The sequence below is a fragment of the Leucopleurus acutus genome (genome assembly GCF_964270905.1).
Source record: "Leucopleurus acutus genome assembly, chromosome: 18".
Lineage (NCBI taxonomy): Eukaryota > Metazoa > Chordata > Mammalia > Artiodactyla > Delphinidae > Leucopleurus > Leucopleurus acutus.
Window position 1 is genome coordinate 77,854,045 of NC_139160.1, and position 17,529 is coordinate 77,871,573.

Here is a 17,529-nt window from a genome sequence, read left to right on the forward strand (position 1 = left end):
TTATTTTCCACTCACCAGTCATCTGGAAATACAGGTTGAACAATGATATGATTTTACTTTATATCCATTAAATTGGCTTTTAAACGTAAAAGTCTGACGAGCAGATGGGATTAAGACGTCAGACAGGCATCCACACACACTGATGGGAGCGTGTCGGGACCGTCCTGGGGAACAGTTTGGAATATCTGGCAAAGCTGAGGATGTGATACAGGGACCCACAGGTGGACCCTGGTCTATGTACTTAGCACATACTGTGTGAGCCTCTTAGAACAGACCAGTCCCCAGGGGGCTGGCGACCCCAGGCCTGATCTTAGAGGGTTCTGCCCTGAGACAGTGATGCAGGCAGAGCCGAAAGAGCCCCGAGCCAGCCCCAAGAGCATCCTGACCACAGCGAGGGGCCTCTGGATACAGCAAGTGTCCCTGTCCCTAAGTGTGTGCCCTCGAACTCCCCGCCCTGTGGCTACGGAGTGAGGGCGGTGGTAGCAGCTCCTGGTGGGTGAGACCCGCCCATGGGCACAGAAAGCGCCTGCCTGCCACCTTGGCCGGGACACGGTGCCCTGCGCAGCCCGGGTCCATCCTGGCTCGACCCTCAGACATAGGCCAGCAGACCCAAAGGGCCTGAGGAGAGGACGAAGGAGGTCCCTTGTCAGAGCTGTGACCTTCCAGGGCCACCCGTCCGCAAGCTGACCTCCAGCTCTGCCAGCCCCCCGCTTCCTCCTCAGCCCCCTCCTCCCTCTGCACGCAAAGCCCCTCCCACGGAGCCCACCGCCTGGCCAGCGCCCGAGCTCCCGTCCTCCTCTGGGTGCTGAGCAGCCGACATCGGGCGCCTCTGCGTGAGCCCTGCAGCGCTCACCCGGGTGGGCGCAGCCCCTGGGTGCCGCCCGCTCCCCTGCCCCCCTGCCCGCGGCCCTCACCCCTTCCTCGGCGCTCCTGAGACCCAGGGGGCTCGAGCGGCCCTCGGCCCCCCAGGGACCCCAGGCACAGCCCAGCTGACCCGAGGGCGGCCATCCGCCTGCGCGGGTCCCGGCGGGGAGCCTTTGGAGCTGTGTCGGGTGGGGCGGAGTCGGGCTGGTCCTGTCCTTGCGGGCCGGAGGCTGCGGCACGGGGCAGCCGGGACGCGAGCAGGAAGGGGTCGGTTCAGGACGCGTGTCCCTGTGCAGGACGCGCCAGGAGTTGCCCGGGTCGGGGCTGGGTGCGAGGGAAGGGAGCACAAAACGTGACGTGGCTTCGTGCACGGCGGTGGCGGGAGCCCAGGGACGCGGCTCCCCCCGCTCGTGTCCACACGCCCTTGACCGTGGCCACGGCCGCGCCCGCCAAGTCCAGGAGGGGCTCACGGCGTCTCTCCCCCACCGCAGGGCTACGAGGACTGGCTGCGCCACAAAGCCGACAGCGCCGTGAACCAGTGCCCCGTGCACTTCGTCCAGCACGGCCGGCTGGTGCGGAAGCAGAGCCGGAAGCTCAGGGTGAGTCCTCCCCGCCCCCGCCAACCCCAGACGGCCCCCAGACGGCCGCAGACCTGTTACGATGAGGAAACAGCGCCACGGGGCTGTTTTCTTTGGCCAAACCTCCGTCTGAAATTGTTTCATTTATTGGATGCAGGCCTACCCTCTTCCCCAAGTACTGCTCACTTCGGGCAAGCTCCTACCACTATCTTTCTTTAACTTCTACTTCTATGTATTTATTTTTAAAGCTTTAATCGACTTTATTTTTAGAGCAGGTTTAGGGTCACAGCAAATTGAGTGGAAGGTCCAAAGCCTCCCCGTGTCTCCCCCGCGCCCGGTCCCCCATGCACAGCCTCTCGGCTGTCAGGCTCCCCCCAGGCCTGTTGTCTGAAGCGTATGACGCGATAGTAACCAGTCCAGACAGGGAGAGCTCTAAACACCTGTAGAGAAGTTATTTTACAGTAAGGCAAAATCATATTAGTATGATCAGGTCTACTAGTTGGAAATTTATGAAAATGGGGACAGAAACCTCCCTGAAAGCTGCATGTTAATTTCTTCTTTTTCAATATATTATTGGTGTAATAATGCATCATTATGTTTAAATTCAAATTTAAATTATTTAAGTGGATTATTTTCAGGCCTGTGCTAGCCGTTTAGAAGCGCTTACACGTGTGCAGGTGATAAGTATGATTTTTACGGTTTGTCCCCGAGTCATGTCTCGCTGTGAACCTGGGGGTGGAGCCTGGCCACCCTCCCCCGGATCCTCCTTGGGCTTGTCCTCCCCCTAGTCGCCGCCTCCCTCCCCTCCCCTGCAGCCCCACCATCCCTCTGTCCGCCCCGGGGCTGCTTTCCTGGCCAGAAGTCCTGGCAGGGCCATCGGGAAGCTGCTGTGGGAGAGAGTCGCCAGCGCTCGTGCACAGGGACAGAAAGGTGGGCCTCTGCGTCTTTGAACCCGAGCCTCTGCTTCCAGGCACATCCCCAAGCCCTGGGAGGGGCAGCGGGTCAGCCTGGGGGTCAGTGGGTATCTCGGGCGGAGGACGGGGTTCGGGATGCCGGGACACTCCTGTTTCAGGTGTCATCTGCACGTGGTCCATCTTTGTTAACCTCATAATAGTTATTATATGTGTTCTATATTGGAGGTATTTTTAAGTTTCTAAACCACATTTTCTTTGTTTTATAAATTTCACCGTCCAGGTGTTTCAGTAATTCCCCTCCGTTAGCCTAGGTTGGCGACATTTTCCTAGGGGTCAAGGAGTCAGGAGGTGGGGAGCTGGGAGGACAGCCTCTCAGTATGGGAACAGCAGTGGGAACCCCCATGTATATATTAACAGGCTCTTTCGGACCCTAGGCTCCAAATACCGTTTCCTTTAACAACTACATTTCCTTTGCAAAGTCTTCTATACTTTTAATAAACATCTCTTCAAAAACAGACCGAAACAGTACATGTCAGCAGAAAATTGAATTTTTAATGTATCGATCTCCTATGGGGAATGTCTGCCCTGTATCCAGCCTGTTTTACCCGAGAGGATTTTAATGGAGTCTGTGAGACAAGGAGGGAAGCAAAGGCTGCTTGTGGCGAGTAGAAAAGGAACCTTCAATTTGTCCACCTCCAGGATTTGTCCTCGCGTGGATGGTGTCACACAGTCTGTAACTTTCATGCAGCTGAATTCCCTTGGGACTCACCCAGGTTGGGCATCTGGACGCCTTCCTTTCGTTGCAGAGTCTGGGGGGGGGGGGTGGCCCAGGTGAAGGATGTTGATGTTTCTCCAGTTTGGGGCCGTTCAAATAAAGCTCTTGTGAACTTTTGTGTACAGGTTTTTGTATGAGTATAGTTTCCGTTTCTCTGGCATAAAAACTCAAAGAGTTCAGTTGCTGGGTTGTCATGAAATTACGGTAAAAGGAACGGCCAAACCATTCCCAGAGCGTCTGCACTGTTGTACCAGCAACGTCTGAGGGGCCCGTTTCTCGGCATCCCTGGCGGCGTTGGGTGTCTCGCTGTTTCTTCTCTCGGTCATTCTGATTGTCGGTGCGGTTTAAGTGTGTGCTTCCCTAGAGGCCGGTGAGCATCTTACCGTGTGCTTATTTGCCATCAGGGCATCCTCTTCGTGAAACGTGTTCATGGCCCTTACCCATTTCCTACTTGGATTATTGAGGCTTTTACTGTTGAGCGTTGGGAGTTCCTCTATTCTCGAACCTGGTCCTCTGTCAGAAGTACCTTCGTGGGGTATTCCGCAAAGCAGAAGTTGTTCATTTTGATGGAGTCCCATTTACTGATCTTTCCTTTTATGGCTGCTGCGTTTCGTGTCAAGGTCAAGAACTCTTTGCCAAGCCCTGGAGCCCAAAGGTTGTCTCCTGTTTTTTTTTTCCTGAAAGTTTTGTAGTTTTATGTTTCAGATTTAACTTCCTGATCGATTTTGTGTTACTTTTTACGTCAGGTGTGAGGTTTAGGTGAAAGTCCCTTTTTTTGCCCAGGACTGACCAAGTGCTCATCTGTTGGAAAGGCTGTCCCCCCTCCATCGAGTGGCTTTCGTACCGTTGTCCAAAGTCAGTTAAGCGTATTTTCGTGGGTCTGTTTCTGGGCTCTGGGCTGCGTCACGATGGCCCGTGCCCGTCCTCTGCGGGGACCACTGGGGACCATTCAGTGCTGATCACTGCAGCCACGTCACAGGCTTCATACCCGCAGGGTGACCGCCCACCTCATCTGCCTGCTGGAATACAAATGGTGCAAATATTTCTATCATTGCAAAATAGAATATCGCAAACTATTCTGTCATAATGCACTGTGAAGATCCCAGGTCTAAGGCTGGGGCATTGACCTCACAGGTCTTTCCTGGGTTTGGGCCAGATGTCCGGGCAGCGATGTTTCTCAGTCATATTAGCATCCACACGCCTTCCTGCAGGTAGCACCGTGATGGTGTCTGTGGGAGCCGCTGCCCGGAGCCCGGCTTTCGGTTCACGGTGCTGCTGTCTGTCTGTCCCGCAGGTCGGGGACATCGTCATGGTCAAGGAGGACGAGACCTTCCCCTGTGACCTGATCTTCCTGTCCAGCAGCCGCGCGGATGGGACCTGCCACGTGACCACCGCCAGCCTGGACGGAGAGTCCAGCCACAAGGTAACGTGCCTGTCGTTTGTGCCCCGTCGGGACCCGTCGGGACCTCCGCATCCTCCCTCAGCTGTGCTCCTGTGGGCAGAAGCTGCACCGGGCATGAGGCTCTGTGTTCAGGGGAAAGCCAGGGACTGTTTCCCTCTCGTTTGCTTCTCCCTGTTTCCCACTTTCTTCCTCCCACCCTCAGCCCCCCTAAAGAGCAGCCTCTCAGGTTAACAGAAGCAGCTCCACGTTCCTTATTTAGCTGTGTCGTTTAGCGTCGGTACCTAGTTAAGGATGGAAGGAAGAGATTGTTGGAATTTTGAAGTTTTCATTCTACTGGTCAAAGTTAGTGACTTGACTGGACTGGAATTGTGTGAAAAGTAAGTCATGAGTCTAGATTTTGCCCGACTGTTACATCAATGAGTGTCTTTTTTTTTCTTTTTTTTTAATTTTTGGTTGCATTGGGCCTTTGTTGCTGCGCGCGGGCTTTCTCTAGTTGCGGCGAGCGGGGGCTACTCTTCGTTGCGGTGCGCGGGCTACTCATCGCGGTGGCTTCTCTTGTTGCGGAGCGCGGGCTCTAGGCGCGTGGACTTCAGTAGTTGTGGTGCACGGGCTTAGTTGCTCTGCAGCATGTGGGATCTTGCCGGACCACGGCTCTAACCCGTGTCTCCTGCATTGGCAGGTGGATTCTTAACCACTGTGCCACTAGGGAAGCCCTATGAGTGTCTTTTTGTTAAAATATCTTAGTAAGGATTTTCTGAAATTATGATTCATTTCTTAAGCTCAATATGGAATTCTGTACCAGCAGCTAGTGCTACAAAATTTTCATTAACAATCACAAAGAAGAAACACATCGCTATTAATTTTAAGGATTTCATTGTTTTAAAAACCTGGAAGCTTCCAAGGAGTTTATGAAAGTGAGCCTTGCTCTGAGGCTCTGGCTCCGGAAGTGCAGCTCTAACAGTGCCTGAATGCCGCCCGTGGACACAGGCGATTCTATGCCAGGAAAGCACCAAAGGATGCCCAGTCCTTTGTGGGTGACTTGGGGTGTCGTCATATGAAGCCCCGTGGGGTTTCCCACGTTTACTCTCACATTTTCTATGTAACGAATCCCAGGAGGGGGGACCCTTCTGGCACAGTCAACTGTCAGGGAAAGCAGTTCTGGGCTGGAAAGCGCTGGGTGTCCAATGGCCGTTGGAGCTTGGGGTATCGTGTCCCGTCCTCCCCAGCCCCGGCGAGCCGTGCACACCCGGCTGCGGGCAGTGGGCTGCCCTCTGCACCCCGACCCACAAAGGGACATCACTGCCCAGACGCGTCCCTGGAGCAGACGCCACGAGCCTCCGGGTGCAGCACTGCTGTCAGGGTGAAGTTCAACAGCAGTCACCCCGGTCCGGACGTGGCCCATGTCTGCACCGGGGCTGCGCTTGGACCTCTCTGTGTTTGTGCTTGGGGGGGCCGGAGTCACCTGAGCCCTTTCCTTAAAAGCAGAGGTCACGCCTACAGTTTTCACATCTGTAAGTTGGGGGCAAACCTGTGTTCCAGGGGCTCCTGTGAGGCTATAACTAGGAAATGTCCCAAAGTGCCGGACGCACAAGTGCCTCCACAACGTCGCAGGGATGCAGTGGTCACACCCCCTGTTGCTCTGAATCCTTTCACGCTTTGCCCGACACTAACTCATGGGAGACAAGGAGGAGACTGCATCCCCTCCCCCCGCCCCTCCTTCCTGTCTCTTCCCAAGGCTGGTCCACCCATCCACGCTCCCTGGTGCCGTCTGGGTCCATCTTCTCAAAATGGGGTCCCAGACCCCAGCACCAGCATCACCTGGGATCAGGTTAGAAATGCGGTTCTCGGGCGCCACCCCAGACTCACGGCCTCAGAAACTCTGGGGGCGGGGCCTGGGGTCCGTGGCCCCCTTAGTTTGAGGAGCCCTGGGGTCAAGGCCAGGTGAGGATCCGTGCAGAAAGCTGTGCTCCCCGGACAGTGACAGGTGAGGGCCGCTTGCCATGCCTGCGACAGCTGTCTGTGAACCACATAAACAAAAAAGAATATTTTAGGTCCCAAATTTGTTTCCTCACTCAGAGCCACCACTCTGACAGATGAATCCAAGTGTCCAGCTTTGAAGAAGAATTCTGTTAGTTGAGGACACTGGGTAAGAATGGAAGAATTTTCTGGCACCTAATAGGCACAGGAATCCCGGTGGTGCCTACAGTTCTGTAACCTTGTTACATTTGCAAACTCTTTATTATACACCCTGTCTCGTATGGTAACCAGGCTTTGTAACCAGACTTATTTATATGCCTAAAAAATTAAACATTGGTGCTGCCCTAGGACGGGAGGCCCCCGCCGCTGGGTTTGTCTTGATCATTTTGGCTGTGAATTCCCATTTCTTGTCAATCTGCAGACCCATTACGCAGTTCAAGACACAAAGGGGTTTCATACGGAGGAAGATATAGATTCTCTCCACGCCACCATCGAGTGTGAGCGACCGCAGCCCGACCTCTACAAGTGAGCCGGCTTCCTCCCCGGGGTCCTCGCTGCTGTCCGTGCCCATGGCCCAACTGCGCGGGGATTTGGAATGAGATTGCAAATCACTGCTGAAAAATTAGGACCTCGTCAAACATACATTACTTCCGTATTTTCATAGTCCAGCAACATTCCAATCCATAAATCTTAATACAAATATTTGAAAAGGCTTAATGGGACTACCTTTGTCGAAGAAAAATGAATTTTCTGTATTTTGAGGAAGTGACTCTAAGGGAAATCATTTAAGTCATGAGCTAAATAGAACAATTAAAAAGTGGGAGGAGGGGGAGGAGTGGTTTAGCCTCACACCCCTGTGTTTCCAGTACAGAATCCCAGTCCTTCTTAGAAACGGGTCAGGGGTGAGGAGGGGGGTTCCTCAGAGCCGGGGTCTCGGGTCCTGCCCCCCTCCCCGGTCCCCTGTTGTCCTGGCAGTGACCTGACTCTCCTGTCCCCAGGTTCGTCGGCCGCATAAATGTTTACAGCGATCTGAATGACCCCGTGGTGAGGTGAGGATTCCTGCTTCTTCTAAACACTTGGCGATTTCCTCTCTATCGTTCAATTAAACGTGGATTCTTTTCCTGATGAGAGTTTTTCATCGTTGCTGTCCTGCTGGGTTTGAGGGGGGAATTCTGCGTGACCAGAGGTCCGGGTTCCGCTCCACTTGCTGGTTTCTCTTGTGTACACGAGTCTGGACGCGTTAACAGACGAACGCCCCCGTGGAGCACGTTCTCCCATGACTCTGCCGAGGGTCTTCTCACAGCCGGGAAGGGTGGGAGCTGGTCCAGCAGGCGGAGGCGAAGGCGCATTTCCCCAGTAGAGACGCTTTCATAGCTGAGCAGACCGTGCGTCTTCGGCCAGGACGTTGAAAGGTTTCTGACTTGGGGGCCACTTCATTGGGCTGCGTGAATCTGCCCAGACTCACCACTGGGACACAGCCTCAGTCTTAGATGTTGGGGGATGTGTCTCCCAAGGGCTTGTGCGGGCTCACGTCCCCCGGGGACGGGGGAATCTGCTTCAGGGATGGGCAGTGTTCAGCGCGGTCACAGGTGGGTGTCCACACCTGCTTCATCAGTGGCCTCACCCCGGGCCGCTGGCGGCAGGGAGCTGACTCAGCCCTGAGGTCATGGTGCCCAGATGAGCCGGCCCTGCTCACTGCAGCTGTGGCCTGTGCTGCCTCACTTCCCGGGCCTTGGACGTTTTACCTGCACGTGGCCTCGGGTCTATGCTGAGGGAACCTGGCTTTCAGTAGGTTTTGACACCGCTCTCCTTCTTCACAAATCCCGCTGGTTAGAGAAATTAGTTTTCTTCCAAGTTCAGCAGTCACCAGATCCTCTGTGTCCTGGCATTGCCTCGTGTATTAAGGAAGATACTGGGCCAGAAGTAGGAAAAAACACTCAGTGGGAAATTACTGCAAAGTAAATCGTCATGGGCTTTATGTCCTTGAAAGGCTCCAGAAAGTAGTCGCTTTAAGGAGACAGTTGGCACCCCTCTTAGCACGTTTTGATCACCATTCTTCATCAGCAGGTTGGCAGTTGCTTTCCAGAATCTGTGGAGGCATTGCCTGCTCGTTCTTAAATACCTGTTGTTCTAAAGGTAAACGCCTGGTTACCTTGGAGAAATAATGTGGATTTCTGTGTCTCGCGAGGGTTAGTTTGAGTCTGAACAAGAGTGAATATATTCAGGCGGATCCGTATTGCCAGCGGGTGAGGCTGGAAGAGTGAGCACCGCAGGCTTTCCTCGTTTGGTATTTGGACGGAGCTGAAGGCTGAGCCCTTTGGGAAGATAATTACCAATATATGCTGTATCTTGATACGAATTCTACTTTAGCTTTTTAAGTATCCATATGATTCAGCAGACTTTTAATATTTGGGTATTTAGAGACGTTTATAAACTCGTGGTGTGGACAGCTGTGAGTTATATATCTAAGCTCTCAGTCTTCTTGTAGTGATATTTCTTCATCCTCCTGTCCAAACTAGAAGTGAAGTACTTTTTGAAGTAAATTATTTTTAGACTCCCCAGAGACACTTCATAAAAGGGCCATTTATTTCCATAAACACCTTGGACATGAGCTGTCCTAAGTGTTAGCTAACAGAGGCTGACAGTACTTGTAACACAAGCAGACAGCACATGTGCAGCCGGGCGCCTGTCCCGCGTGGCTGTGAGGCTGGGGGACACACCCTGAGGCCATGGGACAGCCCTGGGTAGGCCCGTCGGTCGGGGCGGGGGGTGCCCTGCCAATGCACCCTGCTGGGAAGCCCTCCTTTCTCATCTTCAGCCTGATGTGGTCCTGAGCTGGGTCAGCTAAGTATACTGAACGCATTTAAGCTTATCACGTTCAGTGGCTTCTCAGCCTTCCGCGGTAAAGGGAAATTAAATGCCGACAAAGTGAAAAGCAGGCTTTAGCAAACCGTTCCCTTTATCCCAAATCAACGCTTTCCCTTTACCCTCCGAAGAAAATTGGGAGAATATTGTGAATGGCAAAATTAGTGCATCTGGATTCTGCCTATTTCCCTTCTACTCTTGGGAAACGGGAAGAAATTATCACTCGGTCAACAAAGGGGACCGCGCGTCCAGGAGCCCCTGCAGGCAGAGCGTCTGTCTGCGGCTCACTGTCGCGTCCAGAGGGCTTGTTTTTGCGCGAATGGTTCTCAATGCCTCGGTCGCTGCGTTGGCCCCGGGATCGCCCCAGACTCCCAGGCCACCCGCATTCAGGGGCCCTCGGGGCTCGGCTGCAGTGCTTGTAATGCCACGCAGGGCCTCACAGCCTTCTTCCCTGGAGGCGCGACTGTGTTGTGTGCGTGAAACCCCCGAGGGTGCGGTAGAAACAGCTGAGTGAGGCGCAGGCACCGCTCGGGGTCCCCGGTGCCTCAGGCCTCAGACCTGAAGCCTGTTAGGAGCGGGTTTCCGGGTTGGTCCCTCGAGCGGCGCTTCTGACGAGTGCCCAGGGCCTGCCCCAGCATCCTCGCTGTTGCCAGTGGAGCGCGTTTAAAGCCTTGGGGTGCGGCCCCGCGGGGCTGGGGCAGGGCCGGGGCCCTGGAGGGGCTGACTCTTCCGGGATCTCCCAGCAGACAGGTTCTTCCCGCCCCCCAGGGAAAGAGCACGTGCTTTACATGGGCCCGGCTAGCTTTCCTAGTCCAAGCGCAAGCAGATCTTCACTGAGACGGTCTCCTCTCAGGACGAAGCGTGTGGAGCCAGCGAGCGGCTTCTGCGTCTTGTCGTGCCGACCTGCTTTCTCCATTGCCCTGTTTCTGGTCATCCTTATCTTTGCAGGCCATTAGGATCGGAAAACTTGCTTCTTAGAGGAGCCACGCTAAAGAACACTGAGAAAATCTTCGGTAAATGTTTTAATTAGTGAATTATTAATAATAGCTTCTAAAACCAAGGACCCGTTAAGCAGTTAAAATCCGTAGATTTAACTGTGGATGAAAGCGTACCATAAAAGCGTCTCTTTGTGCTTTGAGGAGCTGTGGATTTATGGCCACGGTAATTTTCCTCACTAAGAAAACCAGTCGCCGCGTATAACCGCAGTCCACAGAGCCGTGACACCTGAGAGTGTTGCTTGCAAATTAAGTGCCTGTAGTTTTTGACTCAGACATGAACTTATATCTATGAAAGGCTTCACACAGTGTAGTTCTGCAAGAAATTTCCTCTAATGGCTGTATTTCTTTGCTAGTATTTCCCACTTCTGGTGGGTTACCTTTTATGTTTTAACTGAAACAACTTACAAATATACAAATGTGTCCCGTTGTTGGAAAACTCAATACATTAAAATCTGAACCTAAAAAACAAAGGGCGGATTGCTCTTTATGCAGGAAAAGAAAAGCATTCCTTTGGTCTAAAGAATCCTGTGTGACTTTTTATGAACAGCTAGCTTGCCTAGAAAAATTTAAAATATGATCCGTTTTGTCCAGAATTTCATTTTTATCGTAGCTGTGCATACTTCACGATGTAGAGCAAGACACAGTTGTGGTGTTGTTCTAACATCCGCTCTGTACTTTATAGGTGTTGCTGTTTACACGGGCATGGAAACCAAGATGGCGCTGAATTATCAGTCAAAATCCCAGAAGCGATCTGCTGTCGAAAAGTAAGCTGATTGCCTCGTGGTTCGAAGCGTGTAAAAACTCATCCGTGGCTTCCCACTGTCGCAAACCCCCGCAGATGGGGAACCATTTTCCTCTTAGTCTTACTAGCAACTCCTTCATGGGATCTGAGGGACAGTCAAGCGGGTTATTTAGACCTTAGATTGACAGCGTTACTTTGTGGGGACGTAAATGGCCACGCACCCTCAGCCACGTCTGCAGGCTCCCGCCCGCGCGTGGACACCTGGAGTTCTGGGTCAAGGTCCATTGTGGGTGCCCAGCATCTCCTCCCACCATTTCATGAAAAAGTGAAAGTTCAGTCACTTTTCTGATACGGGTTCAGTGAGGAAAGCATTAGCAGAGGGAACAGTCTTCTTTTCATTAAATGGTAAAATCCTGTTAATGTCAAGGACACAGTTGAATTTGTAAGAAAACATGGCCCAGAATGATGTCTTCTTTGCCTCTCGCTAAAGTGTGTCCTTAACTTGAAGTGTACAACTGAGTGTCCTCGTGTAGCGTAATAAAGCACTCCGGGCTCCTGGGTGATCTGTGGGGAGACTGTTGAGGCATCGTCTGTCTGCTCCTGGCAAGTCGACCTTGAAATGTGATCCTGGGTCTCTGTCCATCTGTGGCTGCATCAGATATGAACTTGGACAGTTGGTTCTTACTAAAGAAGAATGCTTAGTTTCCAGATGTCTGCACTGACAAATTGGTTTCAGAAATAGATATTGGAAAACCAAACCTTCTTCATAAGCTCCTAAGATACCGGCTAAGGATTCAGCACTTTTCCTATGCGGAGGGCATTCGCTCCCTCCCTCCCTCCCCCCTTCCTTCGTGGTGATAATCTCCAAGTTTGGAACTCACTGGCTGATGGTAGAAGAAATTGATTTCTGGCTGTTCTTTGAATTAAGAGTCCTAGACCATGCAGAAGCCCTGTGAGCCAGGCTGTGCCCTCCTGTCTGTAGGAGTTTCCTGCCCTCAGCACTTTGCCGGGTGGCCGCAGGACACACGCCAGTGCCCACGGCGTGTACTCGGATGTAGACTCAGCACTTTGCCGGGTGGCCGCAGGACACACGCCAGTGCCCACGGCGTGTACTCGGATGTAGACTCAGCACTTTGCCGGGTGGCCGCAGGACACACGCCAGTGCCCACGGCGTGTACTCGGATGTAGACTCAGCACTTTGCCGGGTGGCCGCAGGACACACGCCAGTGCCCACGGCGTGTACTCGGATGTAGACGAGTTCGCATTTTCACTTTCACCCGGGGAGTCCTGTTGTGCTGTTCCTGTCTGTTCACAACATGTTCACGCTTACGTTTGTGAGAAAGGTGACGCCCAGCTCAGGATTCCTCGGGGAGCGGGAGCTCAGTCACCCCCGCTGTCTTGTGTTTCAGATCAATGAATGTATTCCTCATCGTGTACCTCTGCATCCTCATCAGCAAAGCGCTGATTAATACCGTCATGAAGTACGTGTGGCAGAGCGAGCCGTTCCGAGATGAGCCGTGGTACAACCAGAAGACAGAGGCAGAAAGACAGAGGAACCTGGTATGGAAAGGGACTCCGCAGGCTGTCGCTATGGAAACGTGGGGAGACCGGATGAGGTCTAGGTTGATGAAGTCTTTGTAGCAGACGCCGCGCTCATTGATAGTGAAGGTTGTCAGCTGCCTGCCCCCGCCCCGGCCCTGCAGCTGTAGACACTGGTTGGGCCTCCTTCTTTGGGTATTTGAATAGTCGAGTCTGAAAAGGTATCGGCTTCCATCCCAGATTCATAAGGACACACCTTAAACACCTAACAGCGCGGTGACCTGTATTACAAGGGGGGCTGAGTAGCTGCTATTGGTGAGATACACGGTCCCTAATTAGGTAATAGATGGATGAAAGGAGCGTCTCGATGACGATGGGAAATTACAATAAGAATTGGCTTCATTTTTACGTACTCCTATTTATCAAAAATGTTTTCCCCCAAACCAGTGAGTTAATTTGATGACATGTCCTCTGCTTAAAGCAGTACAGTCTCCTGCTGGGCCTACCGCGTCCACCTGAGCGGTGTGCAAATCCAGACCTGGATCCGCTCAGCTCAGAGCAGGGCCGTGTGCAGGTCCCAGCCTGGCCCCCACTTCCTTCCTGTGTTCAGTCCGGCCTCCCATGAGACAAATGGCTCAGAATAAGGATAAAACTATACAGAAGCACCCTTTGTACAGACCCCTAAATGCGGTCGTTTATCAGACTCTCGAGGGAACTTGCAGTAATCACAGTATACAGCGTCCTGCGGGCTCTCAGCTGGAGACCCACCCCCGCTCCCCGCCGCCTCTGAGTGTGACTCAATCCCCGCCACGCCCCCCACCCCCAGCAGCGCAGATGTCGGGCAGCTCCTGTCCCAGGCCTGCCACGGTGCTAAAGTCGGGTGCGGGAGACAGAGCTGACGGCCCCCGCTGCCCCAGTGGCCTTTACCTTTGGGTTTGAAGCACTTGGTTTAGAAACAGCACTTGTTAAGCTGTGCCTGACTGACTGAGGTTTGAGCCGTCGTGATGCTGGCGGGCGGCGGGGGGGATCACACTTGGAGCCGTCGTGATGCTGGCGGGCAGCGGGGGTCACACGCCTTCTCTTAGCTCCTCAGAGCCTTCACGGACTTCCTCGCCTTCATGGTCCTCTTCAACTACATCATCCCCGTGTCCATGTACGTCACCGTGGAGATGCAGAAGTTCCTCGGCTCCTACTTCATCACCTGGGACGAAGAAATGTTTGACGAGGAAACGGGTGAAGGGCCTCTGGTTAACACCTCGGATTTAAACGAAGAGCTAGGACAGGTCAGGTCTCCTGAGTTGTCTTCTCTCACTGGCTGGCCATGGAGCCGCTCTCTTTTATGTCCCCAGGTTTCTAGAAGCTACGTGATTCTTATCACGCAGGCAGGTCATCAGGATGGTCAGATGGGAACGTTTCCATTTCAGCTCGTGCACAGCGGTGTAACCTATACCTAGTGAAAGAGGGCGGCAAAGTGGCTTTTTAACTTTATGTGACAGTGCGGGGTGCTCTGGGTTTACGAGTTGTGCAGATTCATCACATTAACTCACTGCCATGAGCTCATCGTGGCCTTTCTAAGTGGTGCTGATTCTGGGTTTCAAGGGAGAGTCAGCAGCGAGCCTGCTCACAGGGGCTGCCCTCGGCTGTCCCGTCCCATCTCCTTGGTCCTCACGGCCCCGGTCATCATCGTCAGGGCGGGCAGAGTGAGACCTGAGTTTCAGTCTCGCGGTGTAAAGAGTTCAGAACCCCTCCACTGCACCCCTGCTCCAGGCTGACGGCTCGCGGCCTGGGCTCTGCACCGGCAGCTCTTGACCTGTAAAGTGGGCGTAGTAACAGGTACCCGCCCTGCAGCGTGTCCCGTGGACGGAACGTGCGGGTGGGAGCCCCCGAGCGGGAGCCCAGCGGGATGGGTGGAGCGGGGACTCGCCGGGACCCTCCACCCCCTCCCGGGCCCGCGGATCTCTGATAGCCGGCAGCGGGGGCTCAGGGGGGACCCGTGTTCCCCACAGCTCACAAGGTGCCCACAGGGTCCGGGATCCCCACCTTCTTTCAGTTCATCGAGATCCAGGGTTTAAAACTCCGTGTAGTTTTCACACTTGCCACGGTTTTCTATCAGAGATTTTTGTCCCTTGACTTGTTTGAATTCTGTCATCTTCCAACCCTTAAGCGATGCTGCAGGCTTGGACCTCCCAGGCCTTATGGGATAAGCTCATCCCACCCGTGCCCTTGATTTTTTGGTCAGATCGGATCCAGGACCAAGCCCCCAACCCCTGCCGCGTCTCTGTCTTTCTATGAGATTGAAGGAGAAAAGTGTAGAAAGTCCCCCCTCGGCCCCCGGAGCCAGGCTGTGTCCAGACGCTCGCATGCACGGAGCTTCGGGCGGGGACGGCCAGTGTGCTCACCGTCCGGCCGGGGAGGCAGCGCAGTTGGGTGAAAGCCTTGGAAATCGCTTCGTTGGGACGAGGCTGCCTTGGGGGGTCTGAGGGCCCTCGAGGGGCAGCAGCTCCCAGCCGAGTCATGTCCGCAGGTGGAGTACGTGTTCACGGACAAGACGGGCACCCTCACCGAGAACAACATGGAGTTCAAGGAGTGCTGTGTGGAGGGCCACGTGTACGTGCCGCACGCCGTCTGCAACGGACAGGTGCTCCCCGCCGCCGCTGCCATCGACATGATCGACGCCTCCCCGGGCGCCGGCGGGCGGGTAGGTGGCCGTGCTCCTGGCCGTGCGTCCTGCTGCCACCTGGCCACGGGCGGGTCATGTGAGGGACCAGGGGCACCTCCTGTCCTGGGGTCCAGGACAGATGCTGCCCTCCGGCAACTCGGGGGGGCAAGAGCTGTGAGTGTCCCCATCTGCACAGGCGTCCCCAGGTGCATCTGGCCGTCACATCAGGGTTGGGGCAGCTATCTTCACGTGGCCAGGTGGGGAAACCGTGGGCTGAGACTAGAGGGCCCTGCAGACCATGAGTGCTCACACACGGACACACAGACACACACTCGCACACAGACACGGGCGCACACACAGACACGGGCACACGTGCTCACAGACATGGGCACACACAGACACAGACACGGGCACACACACACACACGGGCACACACGTGCTCACAGACACACACATGCGTGCTCACAGACACAGGCACACACGTGCTCACAGACACACACATCTGCACACAGACACATGGACACACACCTGCACACACACAAGGCACAGACAGACACACAGACATGGACACACACCACAAAGGCACACACGTGCTCAGACGCAGACACACACCTGCACACAGCCACAAGGCACACACGTGCTCACACATACATACACGCTCACACACACCTGCACACACACACACACACACACACACACACACACACACACACTGGCTCCGTGGCTCCAGGAGGGCCGTGACCCTCGGCTGCAGTCGCCCAGGAGACCGTTCCGGAAGCTTTGGTGGCTGCAGAGCCTACATGGAGCCCCAGGGGACTGAGGTGGCCTGAGTCAGCCCTGCTTCAGCGGCCTCTTGAGAGCCGGTGCGCGTGTGCCTCTGGTGGTGCAGAAACGGCCTCTTCACCCCCGAGCCTCGGGGGAGGGCCCGGTGGTCTGTGGCCTGGCGGGGCGTCGCACCTGCCTCAGCTGCCCACCTGACCTGCGCGAGGCCAGCCCAGCCCTTCTTGGCCCCCTCAGTCTCGGTCACACCCCAGGGCGCGGGACGGCTTCCGGGAACCCGGGGATCGCAGGCCCGTCTCTTCTTGTGGCCTTGAACCCACGGCCTCCCTGAGGTCCGTGTCTGTTTTCGTCTGGACCGCGAGAGCGGAGGAAAGGCAGCCGGACTCCGCTGCCACCACCAGAGGTGGAACTAAGACTCCCTGACCCCCAGGGCTGCAGGCCTGGTGTTGTTGGTTACCGTCCTCTGTTTGGTCTCCTTGTTTTGAGTGGGTGCGCCATAGAGTTGTGGGTTTGTGCTGCATTTGTAGGAGAGGGAAGAGCTGTTTTTCCGGGCCGTCTGTCTGTGCCACACCATCCAGGTGAAGGACGACGACGAGGTGGACGGGCCCAGGAAGTCGCCGGATTCAGGGAAGCGCTGCGCGTACATCTCGTCCTCGCCTGACGAGGTGGCTCTGGTCGAAGGCATCCAGAGGTGCGTCTCTGTCCCTGATGCGAGGGGGGTGCGGGACCTCTCCACCCCGACATTCAGTCATAGAGATCACCCTCCAAGCAGCCTCTCCTTCAGCCTGCCAGCTCCTGCCAGGTCAGCGGGACCCTGTCCCCATGGTCCCATAGTGTCTTCCTAATACGATTAGGGCTGTTGCCGTGTTAGTGTATGTCTCCACCTCCACGTCCTGGAAGCTCCTTGAGTCCAGAAGCCAGGCCCGTTTGCTCTTTCCCACCCAGCCTGGGCCCACATGGGCAGAGCCCTCACACGTGCTGGTGCAGGAGGGGGCGTTACAGACGAAGTGGCCCGTGGCCCGTTGGTTGAACGGGGCTCTAGTTTCCTCATCAGTAAAGTGGAGCGTCTGTCTGGAGATGGATGGGCTCCCAGAGTCCTTCCAATTCTGACATGGTAACCAACCTGTAAGCAGTCCCACTGATCAGTAGAGACAGGGACCAATCCTCAGACCTGCTGCCGTCCATACCCTCCAGTAAGAAGGCAGCTAATTGTGTGTGGTGCGCCAGACGGTCGGGTAAGTCGACATTGCCTGGGCTCTTGGAGAACGTTCTGAGACAGTGCTATAATTGCCCGACTTTACAATGCAGTTTACAGCCTCTTTTTCTGGAAGCATTTCTTTTTCAAAAGGAGAGCTTTCCCGAAGTGTAAAATGGAAACATGCCATGAAAGAGGGCCATCCGGGTCCACATTAACTCCCAGCTGTGTCTTCTCCTCT

The 17,529-nt window shown here is 54.7% G+C and overlaps 1 protein-coding gene across 1 annotated transcript in view; it reads left to right on the forward strand.

Annotated features, from left to right (window-relative positions):
- ATP11A (ATPase phospholipid transporting 11A) overlaps positions 1-17,529 on the forward strand; it is a 116,183-nt gene that overhangs the window by 66,225 nt on the left and 32,429 nt on the right. The window contains exons 5-14 of the mRNA XM_082859231.1: positions 1,356-1,463; positions 4,426-4,554; positions 6,932-7,035; positions 7,509-7,559; positions 10,324-10,388; positions 11,056-11,137; positions 12,525-12,675; positions 13,740-13,937; positions 15,179-15,352; positions 16,621-16,784. Coding sequence (XP_082715357.1) covers positions 1,356-1,463; positions 4,426-4,554; positions 6,932-7,035; positions 7,509-7,559; positions 10,324-10,388; positions 11,056-11,137; positions 12,525-12,675; positions 13,740-13,937; positions 15,179-15,352; positions 16,621-16,784 — 1,226 coding nt within the window. The remainder of the gene's footprint in view (positions 1-1,355; positions 1,464-4,425; positions 4,555-6,931; positions 7,036-7,508; positions 7,560-10,323; positions 10,389-11,055; positions 11,138-12,524; positions 12,676-13,739; positions 13,938-15,178; positions 15,353-16,620; positions 16,785-17,529) is intronic.